The sequence below is a fragment of the Apis cerana genome, linkage group LG6 (assembly GCF_029169275.1).
Source record: "Apis cerana isolate GH-2021 linkage group LG6, AcerK_1.0, whole genome shotgun sequence".
NCBI classification, from domain to species: Eukaryota; Metazoa; Arthropoda; class Insecta; order Hymenoptera; family Apidae; genus Apis; species Apis cerana.
In genome coordinates, this window is record NC_083857.1 from 14,284,756 (window position 1) to 14,306,114 (window position 21,359).

A 21,359-nucleotide genomic window follows, 5' to 3' on the forward strand; every position below is an offset into this window, starting at 1 on the left:
ATATATTCCACAAACATAAAGCTTCGACCAATTTACTTATCTCTAAATTTATGACAGGTTCCCATTTTCCACTTTTTATAGCTAAATAAGACGAATAGTTGACCAGCCAGTTACCCTCGGGCAGCTTGTACTCGGACCATTGGTGAAGTTTCCCGTCTTCTGGGAAGACCCAGTTGTTGTACCCGCTGCACTGGACATCGCGGAACGAGGGGGCGTCTACGTCGCACGGCTGCAAATCCAAGAAAACTTTTAACGAGAACGCTCGTGCAGGATAACCCAATTTCCAATCTCTCCGCAAACTTGAAAAGTTGATCACTTTTGATTGAAAATTTCATGGCCAATTGAATAGAAAACTTTTTACTTTGTCCCATTTGCGAGATATATATCGTGTGAAATTGATTATGAATCTTTTTTTTTTTTCGCGAAAGATTTCAACGATGGAAATGGCCCCGTGTTTGAAAAAGCGATTATCCAGAGCATTATACAATCGACAGAGAGGGAAGGAAGAGCCTGCTGTCTCGGCTCCCTCTCTCTTATCAACGTCATCGTTCTAAACTAGTTCCCTAGACTGTTAATTCGCCGTGAGATCAACGAAAGCGTAATAGAGATTTATCCTCCTCGCCGGTTCGCCACGTCAAATTGAATAAATGAGGCGAACATCTGCAGCGAAAGTTTACGCGGATAATAAGCGTTTGTTTGGCGTACACCAATTTTTTTCTATCCCTGATCGTTTAATTAAATTTATTCGATGAAAAAATATCGTGATTTCTTCCCTTTCGTACACACACACAATTACGAATGATTTAAAAAAAAAATAAACGTAACATTTCTCGCTTAATACTCGAACTATTCTGTACGTAACTTTGTTGCCCGAATTATCGTCAAATCGCTCGTAAATTATTCGTCCGCCCAAAATTACTACGTTTACCACTCTTTTCAATCGTCCATTCTTCGAGTTTCATATTATTTCGCACGATATGATCGATCACTTCACGATTCAACACCACCAATTTTGCCTATTTTCCGTCGCGCAATTATAATCACAATTGTTCACTTTCATCTCTCCGTCCGACACGATTCCAAAATCGATCGATGTTCGATATCCGTCCATAACCAAACATTCGTCCTTTTTCTCATTTTCGCACGACACGAAATATCGAACACTTCCCTGGCTAGTTCAATTTCTGGCAAGATTCTTTGCAAAATTTGCGGTGAGGGAAGGGCTACTAACCTCGGTGGCGCATATTTTGTGACGTTTCCTGTCGCCTCTGCAGAAAGCGCCGCCATTCGATGGGACAGGATTGACGCATCGTCTGACCGATAGTGTGACGCCAGAACCGCAGGTTCGGGAACATCGAGTCCAAGGTGACCAATTGCTCCAACCACCGTCCACGACACCAGGCTTTTCTCCGACCAGCAGGCATTTCATTCCGTAACACCACTGCAAAGTTGATTATCGATCAATTGCGCCCTCTCGTCGTTCTTTCAATTAGTCGCGTCACGCGCCATCTATCCATCTATCGCGCTTCTCCATCTCTCTCTTTCTCGTTGCAGGTTCCTTCTATCGTTGCATCATGGAAATTTCGAACGAATCGATCGACGTTTAGTGTTTCTCAGCTATGTGAAAACCTGTTGTGCTCCCTGTTTTACGTCTTTCGAGACGTATTTTCCAAAGAGAGGGGAGAGTCGTTTCTTTGGAACTTTTAATTTTTTGGGGAGGAAAAGAGAGAAAGAATTATTTTGAGGAGAGTTATTGAAAGGAAGGAAACAACATGGAACAACGAAAGAGGAGCAAGTATTTTTGTATTCGATTTTAAATATTTTTAAGTATTTTAATTTTAAAGATGGAGAGAGAAACGATGAGATTAAACTTTTTTTCGAAAATGCCTTTTGATTTTACATCTTTAATACGACGAATATTTTCGAATATTTAATTTCAGAGGAATTTCAATTGAACGAACACAAAGGAAAATTATTTTTTCTCCAGAGAGGAAAGAGCATTTTCGTTTGATTTATATTTTCGACCTGTGACGTGTATAGCATCGCAATTATATTTTTCCCAATATTTAATTTTCGAAGAGGAAGTAAAGAATTACAATTGAGGATACGATTGTTGGAAACAAAGTATATATTGAAAACGTTAAATGAGAAGCAATTTTTACTTCGACATTTTTTTTTTATTTTCACGATCACAAGTTTAAAACGGAAAAGCGATAAAGCTCGTTACCTTTCAATTTCGAGAGTCAATTTTTCCCTGCAATCGGAATTGAAACGGCCGAAAAAGTAAGTTGCCATTTAACGTTTTCAAATTTTTTCTAGAAAATCCATTCAATCGCTTCCATCGTCCAAAAAAATATATACACATGCAAACATTTAATTCAAGTTACATCAAATTCTTTTCCGCTATTCCACAGAGCCAAAACGATTCATATCCTTAAAAATTTCAAGAAAAATAAAAATAAAAGGATCTCAGAATTATACATTTCCTTGAAACTCGCGAATCACTTAGAGAGAGAGAGAGAGAGAGAGAGAGAGAGAGAGAGAGAGAGAGAGAGAGAGAGAGAGAGAGAGAGAGAGAGAGAGAGAGAAGATATTTAAATTTAAAAAAAAATAAATTCACAGGAATACCATTCGTGGTCGCGCGATCACGCTTCTCTACGTGACGAGATCAGACCGTGAAAATATAATTCTCTATATAATCAATGAGAGGGGATATCGCAGGAACGTGATAAAACGCCCTTTCGAATGGAAAACCGGAAGAAAGATAATCCGTCCGTTCTTTCGCGAATGATTAAACTCGAGGTCCGCCATTGATCTGCCGAAAAGCAGAGGAACATCTCGAAAAAAAAGAGGGAGCGCATCACAGTGGTTCGAACAGTGTATAAATATAAATGGAGAAAATTTATTTTTAAATTGATAAGAAATAATTGTTTCGACAGAGTACGTAATAATATTAAAACTCTTGCACGATAAAAATTTTAAATCCTCTTTTTGCAAACGTTTACAACAAATTGAACAAAGGCAGAGAACTGATCGATAATTGATCGATCACTAGATTTCGAATAGTTGAGAAATATTCCGTAAATTTACATCTCGAAACATCTATTTTAATTTAAATTAAGGTTAAAGTTTAGTAATTACTTCATGTTAGAAATTCGCACAACACAATGATTTGTCAACGATTTTTTATTCCACGGAATAAGAGTTGGATATCCGAAAACTTTTTATTTTTTTTTACCGCCATATTTGATTTGCAAAAGCTTTGCAAAGCTACACTAAAATTAATTTTGTTCGCGTGATGTTATACAACCAAACTCTCAACGGATTCTTTAATCTAGCCACTCATATTTATGGATTAATTTTAAATTATCTTGTATTATAATATATATTTAATAATATTGCTAACTTTTAATTAGCAATTTTTTTATTCTTTTCAATTTTTTAATATTTTTATATATTTTTTATATATCGATTATTATTCTCATTTTTATTCTATACTAATTAATTTTTCATATATATTTAGTTACATTCTTTAATAAATATTATAATAAAAAGTAATAGTATTGTTTTCCAAAAATTAAAATTTCCGTATAAGCTCAAAAAAAAGAAATAATTTTGTCCAATTAAGACCTATCGTTCGAACCACTGCAACGACTTGTCCCCTCTTCCCCCACTCCTTTTTGCAAAGCCTCGAAATATCTCGAACATCACAGGTATTCTTCGTCCTTGCAACGCGATCTCTGACATTATACATAACTCTGCATACATGATATAAAAGAATGTCCTTTCGTTTCAAATTTTTGAAACGCTCTTAATCAACACCTGAACAACTAAAAAAAATAGAAATTTTTTTTTAGATAAAAAACGAAAGAAACTAGAAAACTCTTCCTCTCTTTATCTTTAATCCTTCTCGATGATTCTTTTCAAATTTTACGAACGTAACGAAACGAACTTCTCGATCGTCGTCAATTTCTAACTTCTATATATATATATACACCGCAATAATTTTATCATCCGTCTCGAAATTGATTACAACCCGATATCTCGATTAAATTATTTCAAGTATTTCCAACGCGTTCCAAACATCTATCTTATCCTGTCCCTTCAACATTTATCTTCGTTGTGTAACTCGATTTTCCCGGGGAACGGGCGCAAAAGATGTATTATTTTACAAGTTGATTTATCTTCCACGACAACCACGATCTTTTCCTTTTTCTTTTCGTTACGGCACGGGATTTCAGAGACACCGCCTTGGCGCGCGCATCACCGAGAATACCTTTGAAGATCCTTTGGGGGCCGGAGACGAGTATTAACGCATTATAAACTGCGAAACGTGCTCCCCCTCCTCCTCCTCTTCCCTAAACGCAAACTTTCGCACAGCACTCCAACATCATGTATCATCCGAAGTCAAATATAGCGGTGAAATTTGCATAGTTATTGAATCTAGCAAGCTTCTGAAAGGCAAACTTGACGGTTACCGCTAAATTTTCCCAACGTTATACACCCGACGGAAATAATTATCCAACCATTTGTTGTGTCAAACGTCCCGTCTGTACGATCTTTTTCTTTTTTTTCGATATTTATCAAGATTTCTGGAACATTCGACGCCACAACGCGCGTTAATTTTCTTAAACTATTCGAATAATACTTTAATTTTTATTAGCCGTGCAAATAAGCTCCTTTCCCTTTGTTTCACGATCATAACTTTTCACCGAATTACTTCATCGTTCGTGGCGCCATCTGAAAGAACGTTCTTTTGTTTTTAAGAAGAGTCGCGATGAGCGCTCTAAGCAATTTCCAGTCCTATGCGACAGTTTAGAGCGATAGCATCAACGTTGCGTGCGAGAAGCTTCGTTCGCGTCACTGCTTACTTTTTGCATTCCAGCTTAGGAAATCGGATGTCTAAGCTATTGAAATGGTTTGCGCGCCACCATTTTACATGGGAAAAGTCGTAGCAAAGATTTAAAGCCGGAAATTTTAATTTGAAAGACGAAGATCGCGACGTGCATCAAGAAAGTTCGACGAGGAGGTGAGTTGGAGGAATCGCTCGACGAAAATGCGACCCAGACGTAAGAAGAATTGGCAGAAAGAGGTATCTATCCGATTGAAACAATTGTACCTAATTTATGTGATAAAATCTTGACTTTGGAAAGAAAACAACTTATTTGCACACTTAATAATTACATAAAGCGATCGTATTAAATATTAGAATGATTCGTAATTTAAAAATGTCGTATGAAAAAAAATTTCTCCATAATACTTGACATAATCAGATCCTATTGTATCGTATAAGAAGTACCACGTGAAGTTGTATTTAAAAAGAAAAATTGATAAAAAATAATCCTCATCGTAAGAAATATTTTTCTCGATCCACCGCTGTTTGAGAATCACTGCTTCGTAAAAAAAGAAAAAAACAAAAATAAAATAATCGTATCGTCGATCGAATAAAAGAAAATCAAGAAAAAAAAAGCAACGTTAAATCCCTTATAATATTTTCTCCCAATCTCATTTCCTCTCGAAGACACGCACCTCGATTTTGTATGTATCTCGAGAGAGCTTTAATTACTCTTCGATCGATGCAAACACGGCATTCGATGAAGAAAACGGCCTGGCTCGCACACGAGTTAACAAGAGCGTGATGAAAAAAAAAAACAGCGAGCACAATGTCTTAATCGTATTTGCATTGAGATTCAAACGGCCCAGAGACTCGAAGAGAGACAGAGAGAGAAAAAGAAAAAGAGAGATTTTTATCCGTGAACGGTTCTACCGCCTAGGATCCTACTAGACCTGTTTCTTGCAAAAGTCGCGCCGTTAAAACCCTTTACTGACGTATTTATAGAGGATTATCGCATATCTAAACAATACGTATCATTCCAACACAGAAACGTATAATTCTTCTTCGCGACGCGGTGCACCCACGCAAAACGAATGTTGTCGCGCAAGGAACAAAAGCTTGCGTTTAACCCCCCCCCCCCCCTCAATGTCTCGGATCGTTAACCTTTTTAATATCGCCCATTATTTAAAAAAAAAAAAAAGATTTGAGCGATCCTCCAGATATGTAAATTGCGTTCGTTACCCGCGTAATATAGATACACGGGATATACGGGTTTGAAGATGAATACTTTTCCGGTGTAATAATTCGTGAGAGTGTTTATTTTCTTCCATAGAGAAAGAAGTAATTTGATTCGAGAAGAAAAGAGAGGGGCGAAGTGTAAAAGGATTGTCCTCGAGTCTAGTGAAAATATTTTTGTCTCTTCTTTGGTCACGCTCGATGGAAAGAAGATCGATTCTCGAGATTTGAAGATTTTGTTTCGTGTGACAATACGTATATACGTGACAAACGCGAAAAAATATTTCAATATCGTCGTATTAATCTTATCAACGTTAAGATGTTATGTCCAATTACGACTTTTCACGTGGATTTTATATCCAAGATTGTTAACCTCACTTTTAGGAGATTAGACTTAACTAAATTTTTATTATAATTCATGCTGTTATATGTAGCCAAAAAATCGTATTGAACGTAACTCTTTTAAAGAAACGATAAATATTACAAAATGTTACCATCTTTTTATCTAAGATAACGAAATACTTTGCCCAAATGAGAATAGCCTCATCCCTAAAAAAAAAAAAAAAAAAGTTATTTATATAACGACGCGAAAAAGGCGAACCATTTCCGCCATTTCGATCGAAATCCTTTTTGTCGTCTCTTGTCGCAATTTCCATTAGCCACGAGCAAAAATGAAAGATCAGAGGCGAGGATACTCCGCTAATTTCCCTTCGCTTACTTCCAGGCAATAATTTACCCTGTTCTCCCCGCAGCGCGTGCCGTCAGCCACTGGTTCCATCGTGGACACGCAACCCTTTCCCGGAATGGCGCACCTCAGGCTCTCGCACTTCTGAAAATGTAACGCAATCGTATCGGTCAGGGTGCAGATGGTTTCGTGTCGATCGCGATATCGCGCAGCGATAGCCAACCACCGAGTCGTTGTGCCGTGCTTATCTCTCAACGATTCACGATCGCGTGGTGTATATGTGTGTGTGTATATGTACTTTTCTAAAAGGATAAGGCAGGTCGCGCACATGAGGTAAAAGCTTACCGTGGCGGACGACAGATGGAGCCTCTTCACGGGCGACATCTATCGTGGTTTATCTCGTTAATAACGACGAGAATACATTTGTAGAGTAAAACTTTCGTGACTCGATTTATATTATGATTTTGTTGTTGAAAGTGGACACTTGAAGGCAACGGAATGGAAATTATCATCGTTGATAATTTATTTCCGTGTTTTTAGATTTGAAGAAAATCTTGAGAGTTTTTAATCTTAAATTCAAATACTTTTAGTGAAGATTAATAATTGGATAGTTATTCTCTATGATGTAATGTTTCTATTTGATGTGAAAAATAGTTACATGTCTCGAGACGTTTTATACGATAGTGATCGGTTGGAAAGTTTTAATTATTTGGAAAGGTTGAATGTCGAAAGAGATTTTCGAAAATTTTATCTTTAAATGTATTCATAGTTTATTATCGTTATTATTCGATGATGCTTGGTTAAGTATCGCATGATTAAGATCGAAAAATATCAAATATACGAAGATGAGTGTCTTGATGAATTATTGTTGCGTTTTTTCAATTTTCTTACGATTAAATTGCGAATGTTTATGTTACATTTAAATTTATATGGATATGACTTTTTAAATGGTACTGGAAGAGAAGAAAGAAAAGTGTTTGTGTTGTATATTGCGTGTTATATACTATCTTTATTTTGAATTCCATTGTTGCATCTATTAATGGAATTAAGTTTGATATAAACTTGTAAATCTAAATCGAATTCAATAAAAAAGATGTAATTTCATAGAATTTGAACATTTACCTCTGCAATATTTGATATTACAAAAGATATAAGTACAGAATTTTTTATTCCATTGTTTTAAATCAGGCAATTCGAACGAGAGAGAATAGATAAGATATTCGATGAGATTGAATAAATCGAAGTTATTTATACACACGAAAAAGGAATGTGCAGAGAGAGAGAGAGAGAAAGAGAAAAATTTTCAAAGTTTCCAGGCAACTGTTTCAAACTTAAAAATTTCGAACATGAAAACTTTAATAACAAATCTAAAGTTTGCAAAAACTTCTAAACAATTCTTAATCGAGGGATTAATTTTCAAATACTTTCTACATTAAATTTCTTACATAACAATATAAAATAAATTGCACTTTTAGCGTTATTAAACGAAACTATTGTTATACGAAAACAAAATACATTAAAAGCTGTTCGTTCTTATCGACGAGAAAGACATAATTTCTCGAAAGATCGCCTATACATATAAACACACGAGAAATAACCATCCTCGTCCATGTTTCTCTAACAATTTCACCCATCGAGAAACGTCGCAAGTAATTTCTTTTCTTCATAAATATACGAATATAACTTGATGAACACATTTTGATGAAAGCGCGAAACGGTTCGTTCAATTACCTTTCTTTTCTGCTTGAGGCGCGAATGGGAGGGGGGAGAAGAGGTGGTGGGGGAAAAAACGTAATCTTTGTTTCGCGTCGCGTGTGTGTATATATGTGCATATATATATGTGTATGCGCGTGTAAATATCGAAGAACAACAAGGGATAACGCGTTTATTGCAGCGCGGATGGAAAACAATGCTCGTTCGACAAATAAACGAGGGGTGAACAACCGCAACACGGGTGAATTTTCGTAGTAAGTTCGTTAACGTAACGCGTGTCAACCCTTCTCGACTACCCCCTCCCCTCCTATGTTTTCGCGTTTAATTATAAAATTACAATTGGGCTCCCGTCGTGTTTGGTCCATCATCAATGATTTCGAATGACGAAATAATGAGACCGTTACAACGGCGTTTCATTTTGCACTCTCCCTCTCCCTCTCTCTCTCTCTTTTTCTCTCTCTCGTTAAATTAATCCGGCGCACGGACGCGATGCTCGAATACTTATGAAAACATCGATCACCGGACGAGCCTGCATCGTGGAATTAGATTAATTAATTAATGGACAAATTGAACGGGGTGTCCCGTTATTTTTGCCGAGATTTTCAAACAAACGGTTCGTAGTTTAAAAATCGGTGGAAATGCGAAAACAAAAGTATCGATTTTCTTCCCTTCGAGGATACGGGAAGGCGAATTAAATTAAAAATTGAACAACAATGGATGGAGAGCGTAACGGATGTCATGATCTTGGGAGAGCGTAGGCATAGGTATGGCTTGCATGTATTTTTCCTAGCTCGCAATGAAATATGATGGAAATATAAAGAATATGGGAGTTCCTCGCGAAGGCGCATAATGTAACGTGGAAAATAAGGTAGAGACGGCGGAGCCGCGTAATGTGATATGGAAAAAAAAAAAAAAATTGGCGGAGTCCGAGGAGAAATGAAGGTAAGGAAAAAAGATTTAATGAAATTTGTTCCCTCACCACTTCCAAATCGCAGTGGCGGGCCTCGAGACCGTACTCTATTCGACACTGGTCATCCGCGTTGTACATCACCCCTGGAAGAAGTTCCGTGCTTGGGAACTCGTAATTTTGCTGCTTGTCCTCCAAACAGAATCCTAAATCTGTTCTACGAGAATAATCGTATGGATAATTATGTTTAATTTCTAAATATAAGCATGTGATTTTTTTTTTTTTTTACATATTTTTGAGGTTATGACGAGATGTTACATCAGAGAGATGTTTGTGATGTTTTTTTTAACGCGTTAAGCAAATAGTAAGATGTAAAAAGTACCGCCAAGTGGAAATCCAATTTCATCGTGAACGGAATTTTGAACCGATTTCTCGGCCAACAAGTTTCCCTGCTACTTTAAAATGAATGGAAAGCAAACTCAAATCGATTTGATAAATTTTTGTTGGCGCGAAACGCCACGGGTTTCTTACTCGATGTACAATTTCAGCGACTCTTTCGAACACACGGACCACTTTCTCGTGATGTACAAGTTACCGGGATGCATGACCGTCGTTTCGATGTAATTTTCGTCGTGATGAATAATGCCTGGACACCCATTTTCCTCTTTGACGTCGTGCGACATACCTAACCTATGTAAATGAATTCAAACCGTGGAAATAAATAATTCGAATCGATAGGGATAAAAACGAATACGCTATTTTATCTAATTCGAAACACTCGGTTAAAGAAAGATTTAAATTATTTAAACCGAACATTTTTAAATTAATTTAGAATCTCTGATATAAGTTTTTCGTAATTTAAAACTCGATTAAAATTAGACAAAATTTAAACCGCTATAATTCTAAAGATAACGATTCCCGATTAATAAACGAAAGATCGTTAGAAGCGGGAAACCTTGCTCTTGAAAACGCTTTTTAATTTATTTCGATACGACTTCTGGTTCCCGAAATATCATCGTGTAAGGAAGAAACCGAATTAAAATTAGAAAAAATTTGAATAGCTATAATTCCGAAGATAACGATTCTCGATCGATACACGAAAGATCGTCAGAAGTGCGAAACCTTCCCCTTCAAAATGCTTTTCGATTTATCTCGATACGACTTCCGGTTCTCCAGATATCATCGTGTAAAGAGAAAGGTAATTTTTTAAGCGTTTACAATCTCCATCCTCGTCTCCTACTCGGACCTCTCGCTCGCATCTCGTCTCACCGACCTATTCCAAACTTCAGACAAGTGACAGACGCGATTCCGCAGGAAGAATGCAGGTCACCCGACTCGTAATCTCTGTATTATCTTCATGAAAACTTTAACTCCTCGTATCTCGGCAACGAATCGAGATATCGTGATAAAACAAAAAGCAACTCGAAGGATATAATTTTCTCCATTTCTCGAAGTCTCGTTCGATTTATTAATCTTACCGTGGAAGCAATTAAAATACGACGTATTTTTATATCTCAACATTTTTCTTAGCTGCATAAAAATCCGCGGTTCATTTATACCTTTTTTGGATCGATCTTTTTCCACGTTATATTTCTTTGTATTTTACACCTCGCGTTAATGGAAGTGGCGTCTCGTGATACTTCTTATCTCTCCGTATGTCATATTTTTTAACATTTTTTCCCCTTCCTACATTTCTAGATACGATGCCCTACATTACACGTTTCTGGAGGGGGAAGAGAGAAAAAGTGGGGGAAAGAAACAAGTGGAGGAGCGAAACACTTACGTGTGGCCGAGATGATGGGCGATGTGGTATCCCGTGTGTAGGCCAACGTCGTTTATAATGGCAGCGCCTTTCAAAGGGTCGCAAGTTCCAGCGATCGTCGAGGTACCGGTGAAACCACACACGCTCGGTGAATCGCAGATGTTACTCCTGACCAAATGAATGAGGGTTCAACCTCGTTCGAGGTTAAGTTGGGACTCGCGTAACATTAATTCGATCTCTAGCTGTACTTTGTAATCAGAATGGCACAGTCGTGGTGATTCGGGTGTGTATCGTCCCCAGGGTTAATCATTCGTTGCCACCGTTGGAAATATTTCAGGGTAACGTTCGAGTCTTTAGTTATAGTTAAGCTCATCTGTATTCAACCAACAATATTATTCAATAATAACAGTTCAAAACGTTCCAATCAATATATACACACACGTATACACACACCTCATTTTCTTGGACGAGCATTCTTATAATCCTGACAATGGTCAACTCCATAGTTATTCCTAAACTGACGTCGTGTAGCAACGCCGCGGCCTGAAACAAGCTTAAAATTAATAATTTCCATCGTACTTGTTTATCACGAAAAATAGTGAAAGAATAAATCTATTTTCCCCTCTTCTTCCAATAAACCTTCCATACTCGAACAGACTATTTTTCCAAACATAACATCCTTCCCCTATTTTTAACACTTAACGGAAGGGAATTTAGGGTGAAACTAGGGCAAAGTTAGGTACCATGTTGAGCAGGGTGAGCACGTAATTCTCGACGTCGAAATCCTTGTGATAATCGAGAACGGTCTTGTCGAGTACCAGCAACAGTTCCATCGTGTGCGAATTGGCCTGGTTCTTAGGTGGGTGGCGTTTCTGCGAACTGAAAGCGCGCTTGGCAATGGTTTTGGCCATATTGCCGGTGACATTACAGAGAATCTCGGCGTTCCTCCCGAATTCGTCCGGCCTCTTTTTGTAGACGACATGCGGGTGCTCCGTTTCTTTGGTAAAGTCGTGACCCGCCACCGGCTCGATCGTGTACCACGATCGTTTCGTTCTAATAAATCCGGCCTGGAGATGAGAACACCGAGATTCCTTCCAGTCAGATTTATCTTTACGCCACGATATTTCGAGTTCGAGTCGTTTGAAAGCTTTATCCGCAACCACGCCGTTACTCCCCCTTAATCGATTTAAAAAAATCTTATATATGTATATGTGTATATGTATGTGTATTAGGTCGGAAAGAAAGTTCTTGTTACCTCGATTTTATTTTCGATTAAGTTGCATTCACTTTGTACGTATAATTTTAAATTTTCCATTTTTCGATTTCTGAAAATGTGACGCTAATTTTATCTTCAAATTTTCAGTTTTTCTGATTTTTTAGGGTTGGTTGGAAACGATATCAACTTGTACCGTTCGGAAACGTTAAGGAACATATTTAAAAAATTGAAGATGCTTCGAATCAACGAGTTCATCGCCTCCAGAATTTTTCTGCAAAGTTGCATCGACCGCAATGATTTATTTTGATTAACAAAATATTTTTCTCGGTACGTGCATTTGAATTTAACAGTTAAAAACCGCTTAGAACTTTCATTCCGACCTAATCTTGTGATCTTTTTAACCACCGTGCATCTCTCTCCGATTCATTTTCTTTCTTTCTTTTTTTTTTTTTTTTGCAACTCCTACTATTCCAGACCACAATTTTTCTTCCCCCCCTCTAATTTTTCTCCCAAACTCGATTATAAATTCCCCGTTTCGTCGTGTACAATTAAATTGATTAACCAATTTTTGAATTTATTTATTTATTTGATTATTTGTTTCCAGGTTTCAAACGACTGGTCGATTAAAAAAAAGTTGGACTAACCAAGCCGTAACAAGTGGACAGGGCGCTGTCCCCCGAATGACCGTGGACGCGACCGAGATAGTGACACTGCGAGTCGCGCATCCCCTTCAACTTCGCATCCTTCAACAAATTATCGTTGCTCCCGCTTTCTGCAGACCCCCGATGTTCCTCGATAACAGCGCCTGTGTGAAATCAAACGTTCACTCCTTGGTTCGAATCCGATCCGATTTCGAAAATTTTTTTGAAATTGAAATTTCAAGGGGAAGAGAAAATTGAAAATGGATCAAGAAGAAGAAGAATATTTTCTTTTTTTTTTTCAACTGAAATTAATACAAACACACACGTTGTTATCTTAATTTTCAACTCGCCTGGGGCAACGAGGCTGGGATTCGGCCGTAGCTCGAGATGATAATCCTTCTGGCCGATTTTCAAACGGTAGTGAACCGCATCGTCCTCCACTCTGCCCCCTCCTCCCCGATCCGCCGGGGCGTAGAGGGAGCGCTTGAAGTGATGAGGTATTTGATGCGACACGAACTTTCCATCCGATCCGACTTTCCTCGGCACCACGATCTCGTATCCCGTGTCACGCCCTTGAAAAATCAAAATTTCGTTATAGTTATGGAGAGAGAGAGAGAGAGAGAGGATTATTCTGCACTATTTTGTAAGAACACCAATTTTTATTAATTTTGTGGAGGAGGGAGTTTGGAATCGTTAATAAGAGAACGTTTCATCTTTGGAATACCATTCTTTCGCTTCGTTAAGATCAGAGATTCTTATTTTGTAATAGGAATCAGGGAAATGGAATAAAGAATTATTCGGGAAATTTGGAAGGAATGTTGTATTATAGGATGAGGTTAGGATGGGTTGAACATGTTTTTGGAAGGTTATTATAGGTTAGATGGTGAGCACTTTTTATTCTGAAGAGAAACGTGTAATGGAATAAAGAAAATTTGGGAAATGGATGGGTTGGGAATTGAACACGTTTTTTCCAGATTATTGTAGAATTATGATGATCTTTTTATTTTATAATAGGAGACAATCAATGATAAAGAAATGTAGTAATGAAATGAAGAATTATTAGTGAACTTTGGGGAATGGTGTTCTGTAGCAGACAATCAATGATAAAGAAATGTGTAACGAAATAAAGAATTATTAATGAAATTTGGGGAATGCTGTTCTATATATGTTTTATAGCAGACAATCGATGATAAACAAATGTGTAATGAAATAAAGAATTATTAGTGAAGTTTGAGGAATGCTCTTCTATAGAATAATATGTTTTATAGCAGATAATCAATAATAAACAAATATGTAATGAAATAAAGATTTATTAATGAAATTTGGGAAATGGTGTTTTATATAATGTTCTATATATGTTCTATAGCAGACAATCAATAATAAAGAAATGTGTAATGAAATAAAGAATTATTAGTGAACTTTGGGGAATTCTGTTTTATAGAATAATATGTTCTATAGCAGACAATCAATGATAAAGAAATGTGTAATGAAATAAAGAATTATTAATGAAATTTGGGGAATGTTGTTCTATAGGATTTGGGTTAAGAATTGAATATATATTTTGAAGAAATGATGCATTGTTTTTATAGAAAAACATATAATAAAATAAAAGAATTACATGTAAAATTTTGAGAATTCTGTTTTATAGCTATAAATGATGATATTAAGATAAAATAATAATGATGGACTTTTCTTATTTTATGTGATACATTAGATAACCAAGAAAATTGTTTTAGAAAAATGTATAATAAAGAATTATTTGTAAAATTTGGATTTTTTAAAGATGAATAGCGAATTGAAATTGAAGTTTACAATAATTGACATATATTTGACATATAATTGACATTATACTTATATAACACATTATTATTTTGCATCGATATTGACACAAAAGTCAAAATTTGCTTTTGTTAAAGGTACACGTTTCTATCTTTATACACCATTTACCAAAAACAGCAATAATTAATAAATAACAATCAATCAATCAAATTAATTCAACCTCTAAAATTTGCATTTTGAGTTGTATCCATTGTCAATAAACGACATATCATAAACCCCACTAATCATCTCCTAAAAATTAAAAATAAAATGATCATTAAAAAAAAAAAAAAGATACTTTTTGAAAGAAATTTCTTTTTCAAACAAATCAACGATAAATTCATAATTTCTTTCTCACTGTTACGCGCACAAGTATAAAAGAAACACGGTAATTATCTTGAAAAATTTCTGCCTGTAAAAAAAAAATCCCTTCACGTCTCCGCTAATTGATCTTCGCGAGTTGCTACTGGATTAAAGGAGGAACGTTATTTAAAATATATGAAGGCGAGGCCTCCGTTCCTTTCCTTAACAAAAGGGAAAGATAGATCAAAGATATCGATGAGAAATTTTCCCCGTCATCGGTGGCCAGGAAATTAAACCGTGAAGAGCACTTTTCGCGATAAAGCGGATTCATTAGCGAGCGCGCCATCCTCTCCCCTCTCCTCCCTTCCCTTCCCCCACCACAACATTTTTCGTTAACTCGACGTCTTGAAGCGGTAGTAGGCCGCCGCTCCTCCAACGAGGCATCGTTCGATGCGTGGTATCGAACTAACCGACACTCGCAAGCGAGTTGGTTATGCGCAACAAACGTAAATGTATTTCCGTGGAAGAAACATGTTGAAGGTATGCGAGGCAAAGTTGGATTTCTATGCCCCGTTGATCAGAGAGAGAAAGAGAGAGAAAATTCGATCCACTTGGTGAAATTACTTACGATATTGGAAATGTTGAACGCGGTTATATATATATATACGTACAATCGTTGCTGAATTATTATAAATCGACTTTTGTTTGATTCAAACTTGATTAAAATTTCAATGTGTGTGTGTGTCGTTTTTTAAAGCATAGATTATTTCTAATCCAATATTTATCTTATCCAGTTTCTCGAATTTTCGATAAAAGTTTAATTCCTGATGAAAATTTTATTTATTCAAGGATTCCAAGTTCGATCGTTTCCTTTTTTTTTCTTTTTCAATTTATAATCGAAATTCCATCCGTTCTTTCGAAAACGGATTAATAATTAATAACCGATATATATATCCATTATATACGTAATTTTTATCGTTATCACTCTTATCTCCGCGCAATCGAGCCTCATTTCTATAAATGAAATTTAACGATAAAAGAATTTAATTTACTATGGAATTAAATGTGCTATTAACAACCTTTTGTAATAATTATTCACGAATATCTTTGGCAATCGTGTTGCACAATAATTTCGCGTTAAATTCAAATCTTCCAAACGTCGTGAATAGGATCAGCTATTTGCGGAAGCTAGGATCGGAAAGATGCTCGACGTTTCAAAGGTATTTATTTTACGCCATTTCTCCTGCTGCCGTTGAAGCAGAGGCGTGTATAGGCTTTGACCGGATTATAACCTCGCACAACCGCGAGGTGTGATCGCAAGTTTTATTCGAGCGTGATCCTTCACGTTTTTTTTTCTTTTTTTTTTTTTACCGCCATAATTGCAATGCACACGTTTCGCGCGTAGGCGATACGGAACAAAAGGAAGTGGAACTTTGTTCGCGACAGGACGTGAACTTTTTCATTGAAATATCTCGCGACAAATTCGCGAGTTGAACTTTTGCCATATCGAAACTGTAATCGCCTTAGAGCCGGAACGTAAAAAAAAGTAGATGCTAACGGATGCTGTTTGGTGCGACCAAGAGAAATATTTCTACTTGCGTGAAAATATACCGTCGATGATTAAATAGAAAAAAAATCTTTTCAATTTTGGAAACCATATTTTTAATACAATCTTAAAATCTCTTCGAAATTGTCTTAGAAGTAAAACACCATTTAAAAAAATAATTTTTATCCGATTTCTTCGAAATTATTGCTTCGTATACCACCGTAATATGCAAATGTATATAGGAGGAATGTAATATCAGAATCGATATCGAAACTAGGAAACTTCGCCTCCAACCATTTCCAAGAGTTACAAATCCACTTAAATACGTGCAGACGTTTCGAATCTCTATTTTCCACTCGGTCAACGGTTTAATAACGTATCAATCGATCGTTGAAGCGGGAACATACGTTTAACATGTGCACTCGAGCCAGAGTTATCGAGGCACGATCCAGTTCGCGGTCGAACGTCGAAAAATGTATTCGGATCGCGGCCAAGAAGCAAGTTCCTCGGTTTCTCTGAGCTAACTTTTCCAGAGTTTGGAGGAGCGCGAACCTCCTCGAGAACAAGTTCTCGAGTGGGTTCGAGAAGGGAAAATCGATGGAGCGCCGAGCGTCGAATGAACCGGGCGAACGATCGTGTTATCTATCGACGATTGACACGTGTCTCCCGCCATATTTCTTTTTTTTTTGCTTTCGATTTCGTAATTTTATTTCGACACCGAAACAATAAAATCGATCGTGCTGTTGTTACTCGATGATCGATACTCGAGATTATTTTTCACTCCTTCCTTAAATATTATTTTTACTTTCACGCGTCGATATTCAGCGTGGAGAGATTTAGTCGAATCGGTTGAATTTATTTATTTTTTTTTTATAATAATTTATAATAATTCGATCATTGTATAATTGCATTTAATTTCAATTGTACGAGTATCTCATATAAAAATATTCAGATAATAATCGTAAAAGAATATCTTTCTGATGATTTTTTTTCAAATTTACATTTTTTTTCCTAAATATTTTTGAACGAAAATGAAAATCGACGATAAGGGAACCAATATCGAAGTGTTCTATTATTACCTATAATCAATTGAACACGTGTCTCTCGCGAGAGCGCCATTTTTTTCCCCTACCAATAACCTTATTCCTATTTCAAAAACTAGAGAGAAGGAAATGCTCTGTGCGCGATACGAGCATCGAACGAATACGGATGGTGAACAATCGCATTATTGTTCAACGATCGACGCGTTCTTTCTCTCTCTCTTTTTTTTCAAACTAACTTTAAAAACGCTAAGAGGAAAAGAAAATCGATGGAATCGATTGAACGGTCGGATTATTGTTCAACGATTGACGCGTATTTTTCTCCTTTTTTTTTTTTTTTTTTAAACCTTATTTTTATCTCGATAACTTGACACTGGTATCAAAAAAAAAAAAAAAAAAAACGCGTGGGAAACGCGTGGCATTCGCGATACGGAATTTTGATTTTCGTTATTATTCGAAGCAACGGTGCCAATAGCGTTCTATGACCGATTTTTCCAGGTGGCGTTGTTGCAAAGCTTTTGTGTTACAGTTACACGAAACTAACCTATGCGGCGCGACAAAAATAAAACGAAAATATGCCACGGCGGAGATATGTTTTAATTGCTGCTCCGCTTGTGTATGTATACGTGTATATTGGAACGCATAAAGCTCGAGATTATACAAGCTAGCGGATAAATTTGAATAGGGAATACGAGGATAATAGAGGAACGTTGGCGAAATATTAAAATATAGCGTTAGATGTACCGTATATATAAAATACCACCTTTTTCTATAATAAATATCCAATTGTTGCTGCGACTTGAATCTTATCTTATCTTAACGTTAAATTAAATTTATGGTTAAAATCGATATATATTATTTATGCAAGCGATTTAATATTAGATACGAAAATTATCCATTTCCCGATAATTCGTAAAAAATTAAATTAAACTCCTCGAGATGTGACGGATATAAATGTACATTTTGTATGCGATGTTTATATACAAAAAAAAAATAAATAAATAAACACACAATGCACTTGGAATATTCTCTACCATTTTTTTATATTCCGTATATTTTTAGCACGTTCGTATTTTGCATAAGCACAACGCATCCAAAATATTTTCAACAATTGCAATATTATTACAGCGAAAAAAAAATAAAGAAATAAATAGAAAGAAGATAGATTCGGGTTAGTCCGGTTTATATCGTGAGGGGAGAGAAGGTTCGCGATAAATTTGCGAGGCTGATCTCAAAATCTCTCCCTCCAGCGAAAGGAAATTTTATTAAAACATTGCGGCCGCGCACTACAAATCCACTTTAGGACACTTTATTGCATTACGAGGAGGAGGAGGAGGAGAGAATGACGTTACACGGATTACTGTCACACAGGTACGAGGGGGGAATAAGGAGGGCAAGCACTTTCTGCCGATTTTTTACCAAGTAACAGGGACAAAATGGGGAAACGCGGGGCGGAATGAGCTTTGGTTGAAAGAAGCACGGCTCCAACGGTTTTTATCGCGAAACCACGAAAAATAGTCGTCACGCTCCTGCGAGACCCGGAAAACCTCCCTTTTGACAGATACCGGGGACTTTGTCTAACGGAGAAGAAGCCACGGCGCGATTCAACGGTTGGATCGTGCATTACTTTTTTCTCCAGTTCGAGATATAACGGGTATACAGGGCGATTTCAAAGGAGAAAACCGGATTCCAGGTTTACGAAAACGATTTCAGCTTATTCCCCTCTGCCCGGGGGGGGAATGTAAACGAGGATTTTTTGCGGGGGACGACGATTTTCCTAATAATAACAGGGAAGAATAACATAGAATTCATTCCGTGTTTTAAAGGGATGAAACTGGTAAAACAAATATTTGGCCTTCGTTATTTATGGAGGAGCGATTGTAAAACGATGATAAAAATATTATTGTATCTATCGAGATAAAAATATCTGTCGAGCGAGAGCGCAAAAAGATGGATCCTCTTTTTCTCATCTTTTATTAACATGATAAAAATCGCTAATTCCAACGAATATGTGTGTATTTTGTATAATAACTTTTCATACAATTGGGAAGTTATTAATTTTGTAATATATATGTTATAAATAATTTTATTCCATTTGTTCTAAAAAATACAGTAAAATATCGAGCGAAGCTTTTCTATCGAATAACAATTATGCGTTATGAAATCATATTTAACCGCATGAAAGAACATAAAATTATCGTTGTGTTGTTATATTTATTACAACAACGAACAACAAAATATAGGGGGGAAAGTAGAGGGGAAAAAATAAAAAATAAAGGGAGAATAATAAATTTTTAAAAATGAAAATACGTCGAACGCAATCTCTGAGAATAATATTGGTTGAACGTTGAAGAACGTTCCCCCTTGTAGAAAATATTTTAATTCGAAATGTTTGTAACTTCAATTAATTTTAATTAATTTGAAATCGCGTTGAGAGACGCGCATTTGGTTACACTCGTTAAATGTACATTTGGACAAAGGGATAGTTGGGTCGAGTAGGAAAGCTTGGAAATCGAGCGATTACGTTGTAAAATTTATCGTACGTAATAAAAAGTGTCTTTCCGATAAATGCACGCGAGCATATGAAAGAAATTTATAAAAACCCACGAGATAGTATTAAAATATATTTAAAATGATATTATTTCTTTGTATATAACCATTGCTTGCAAAATCCTATATTTTACGAATAACAATTCATAGATGTATATCCTTTCGATTTTGATTTACTACAGACTCACTCCATTGATCTAGAATAACAATTCAAAGATATTCGATAAACGTATCAATCACAACACGTATGGACGTAACAAAGTACGTGATGATATATATATATAAAAAAAGGAAAAAAGAGAAAAAAAATTCCGAAATACGAATCGATGTAACGAGCTATCCGATCTTTTGAAATGCATATCCCAAAGCCGTGTATCGGATTCAGTATCACGCTCAACCGAAACGCTAATGAGCAGTCGGATTGTTAAATTATTTTTTTTTGCCAGTACCGAAAGGATATTGCATTCGTTGCGTATGCAAGACTAGTCGCTGACACGTTTTATCGATCGATCAAAAATCTCGGTTACGTGGTTACGATCCGCTTTGACGAATCGTTTTGTTTCAAATTAAAAGTATCGAAAATACGACATAACCTAAAACACCATTGATCGGATTTATGAAATTTTGCCTCTTAATTGAAAAAAAAAAAAAAAGAACGGTTTACCTGTGTACATGTCGGCGAATTTTCCGCAGTGGAACGTAACGAACAAAAGGAGATAAAATCGAGTTGGGAATATCGAGGAACGTTTAGCCATTCTGCTTTTTCGAGGACAATTTCGCCACGCGGCGCTCTTTCGCGAGAGCGGATAATTCGACGAATGAAATTGGAGAGAAAGAGAAAGAGAGAGAGGGGAAGAGAAGTCGGAATGTAGGAAAAAGAGAAAGATAACTTCTCTGATGAAAAGCGCACTGCGAGTCGCAAAAAGACATTTCGATATATCGATCCGAACGAACGATGTTCAAGGGAAACAGTATCTGTCAAATGTGTGTCAAGGTAAAAAGACTTTGTGCTGTGAAAGAATCTTTTAAATTCGGTTAAATAATTTGTGGATAATCCGTTTCGGTTTTTGATAAATCGTTCTAATGATTACAAATCTAAATTAGATTC

At 36.4% G+C, this 21,359-nt stretch overlaps 2 protein-coding genes and 1 long non-coding RNA gene across 5 annotated transcripts in view; 1 reads left to right on the top strand and 2 right to left on the bottom strand.

The window, feature by feature from the left end:
• LOC108003235 (A disintegrin and metalloproteinase with thrombospondin motifs 7-like) overlaps positions 1 to 11,290 on the bottom strand; it is a 17,852-nt gene extending 6,562 nt beyond the window's left edge. For 2 of the 3 annotated variants that reach the window (XM_028669449.2, XM_028669448.2), the window contains exons 1-6: positions 11,159 to 11,290; positions 9,907 to 10,065; positions 9,448 to 9,592; positions 6,807 to 6,899; positions 1,232 to 1,441; positions 115 to 229 (exon numbers count right to left, since the gene is read on the bottom strand). In XM_028669449.2, coding sequence (XP_028525250.2) covers positions 115 to 229; positions 1,232 to 1,441; positions 6,807 to 6,899; positions 9,448 to 9,592; positions 9,907 to 10,058 — 715 coding nt within the window. In that variant the 5' untranslated portion in view covers positions 10,059 to 10,065; positions 11,159 to 11,290. Of the gene's footprint in view, positions 1 to 114; positions 230 to 1,231; positions 1,442 to 4,276; positions 4,339 to 6,806; positions 6,900 to 9,447; positions 9,593 to 9,906; positions 10,066 to 11,158 lie in introns of those variants that run through there. The other variant, XM_062076575.1, reaches the window with a different exon arrangement.
• On the top strand, positions 4,800 to 18,713 carry LOC114578191 (uncharacterized). The gene is made up of 3 exons (XR_009830297.1): positions 4,800 to 5,092; positions 6,795 to 12,680; positions 12,958 to 18,713. It is a non-coding gene; the product is annotated as an uncharacterized LOC114578191 (long non-coding RNA).
• Positions 12,977 to 21,025, bottom strand: LOC133666303 (A disintegrin and metalloproteinase with thrombospondin motifs 16-like). The gene is made up of 3 exons (XM_062076577.1): positions 20,916 to 21,025; positions 13,345 to 13,566; positions 12,977 to 13,158 (listed from the first exon to the last, which is right to left on the bottom strand). The coding sequence occupies exons 1-3, from the start codon at positions 21,004 to 21,006 to the stop codon at positions 12,977 to 12,979; spliced, it is 495 nt and encodes a 164-aa protein (XP_061932561.1). The 5' UTR covers positions 21,007 to 21,025.
• Between the last annotated feature and the right edge of the window lie 334 nt (positions 21,026 to 21,359).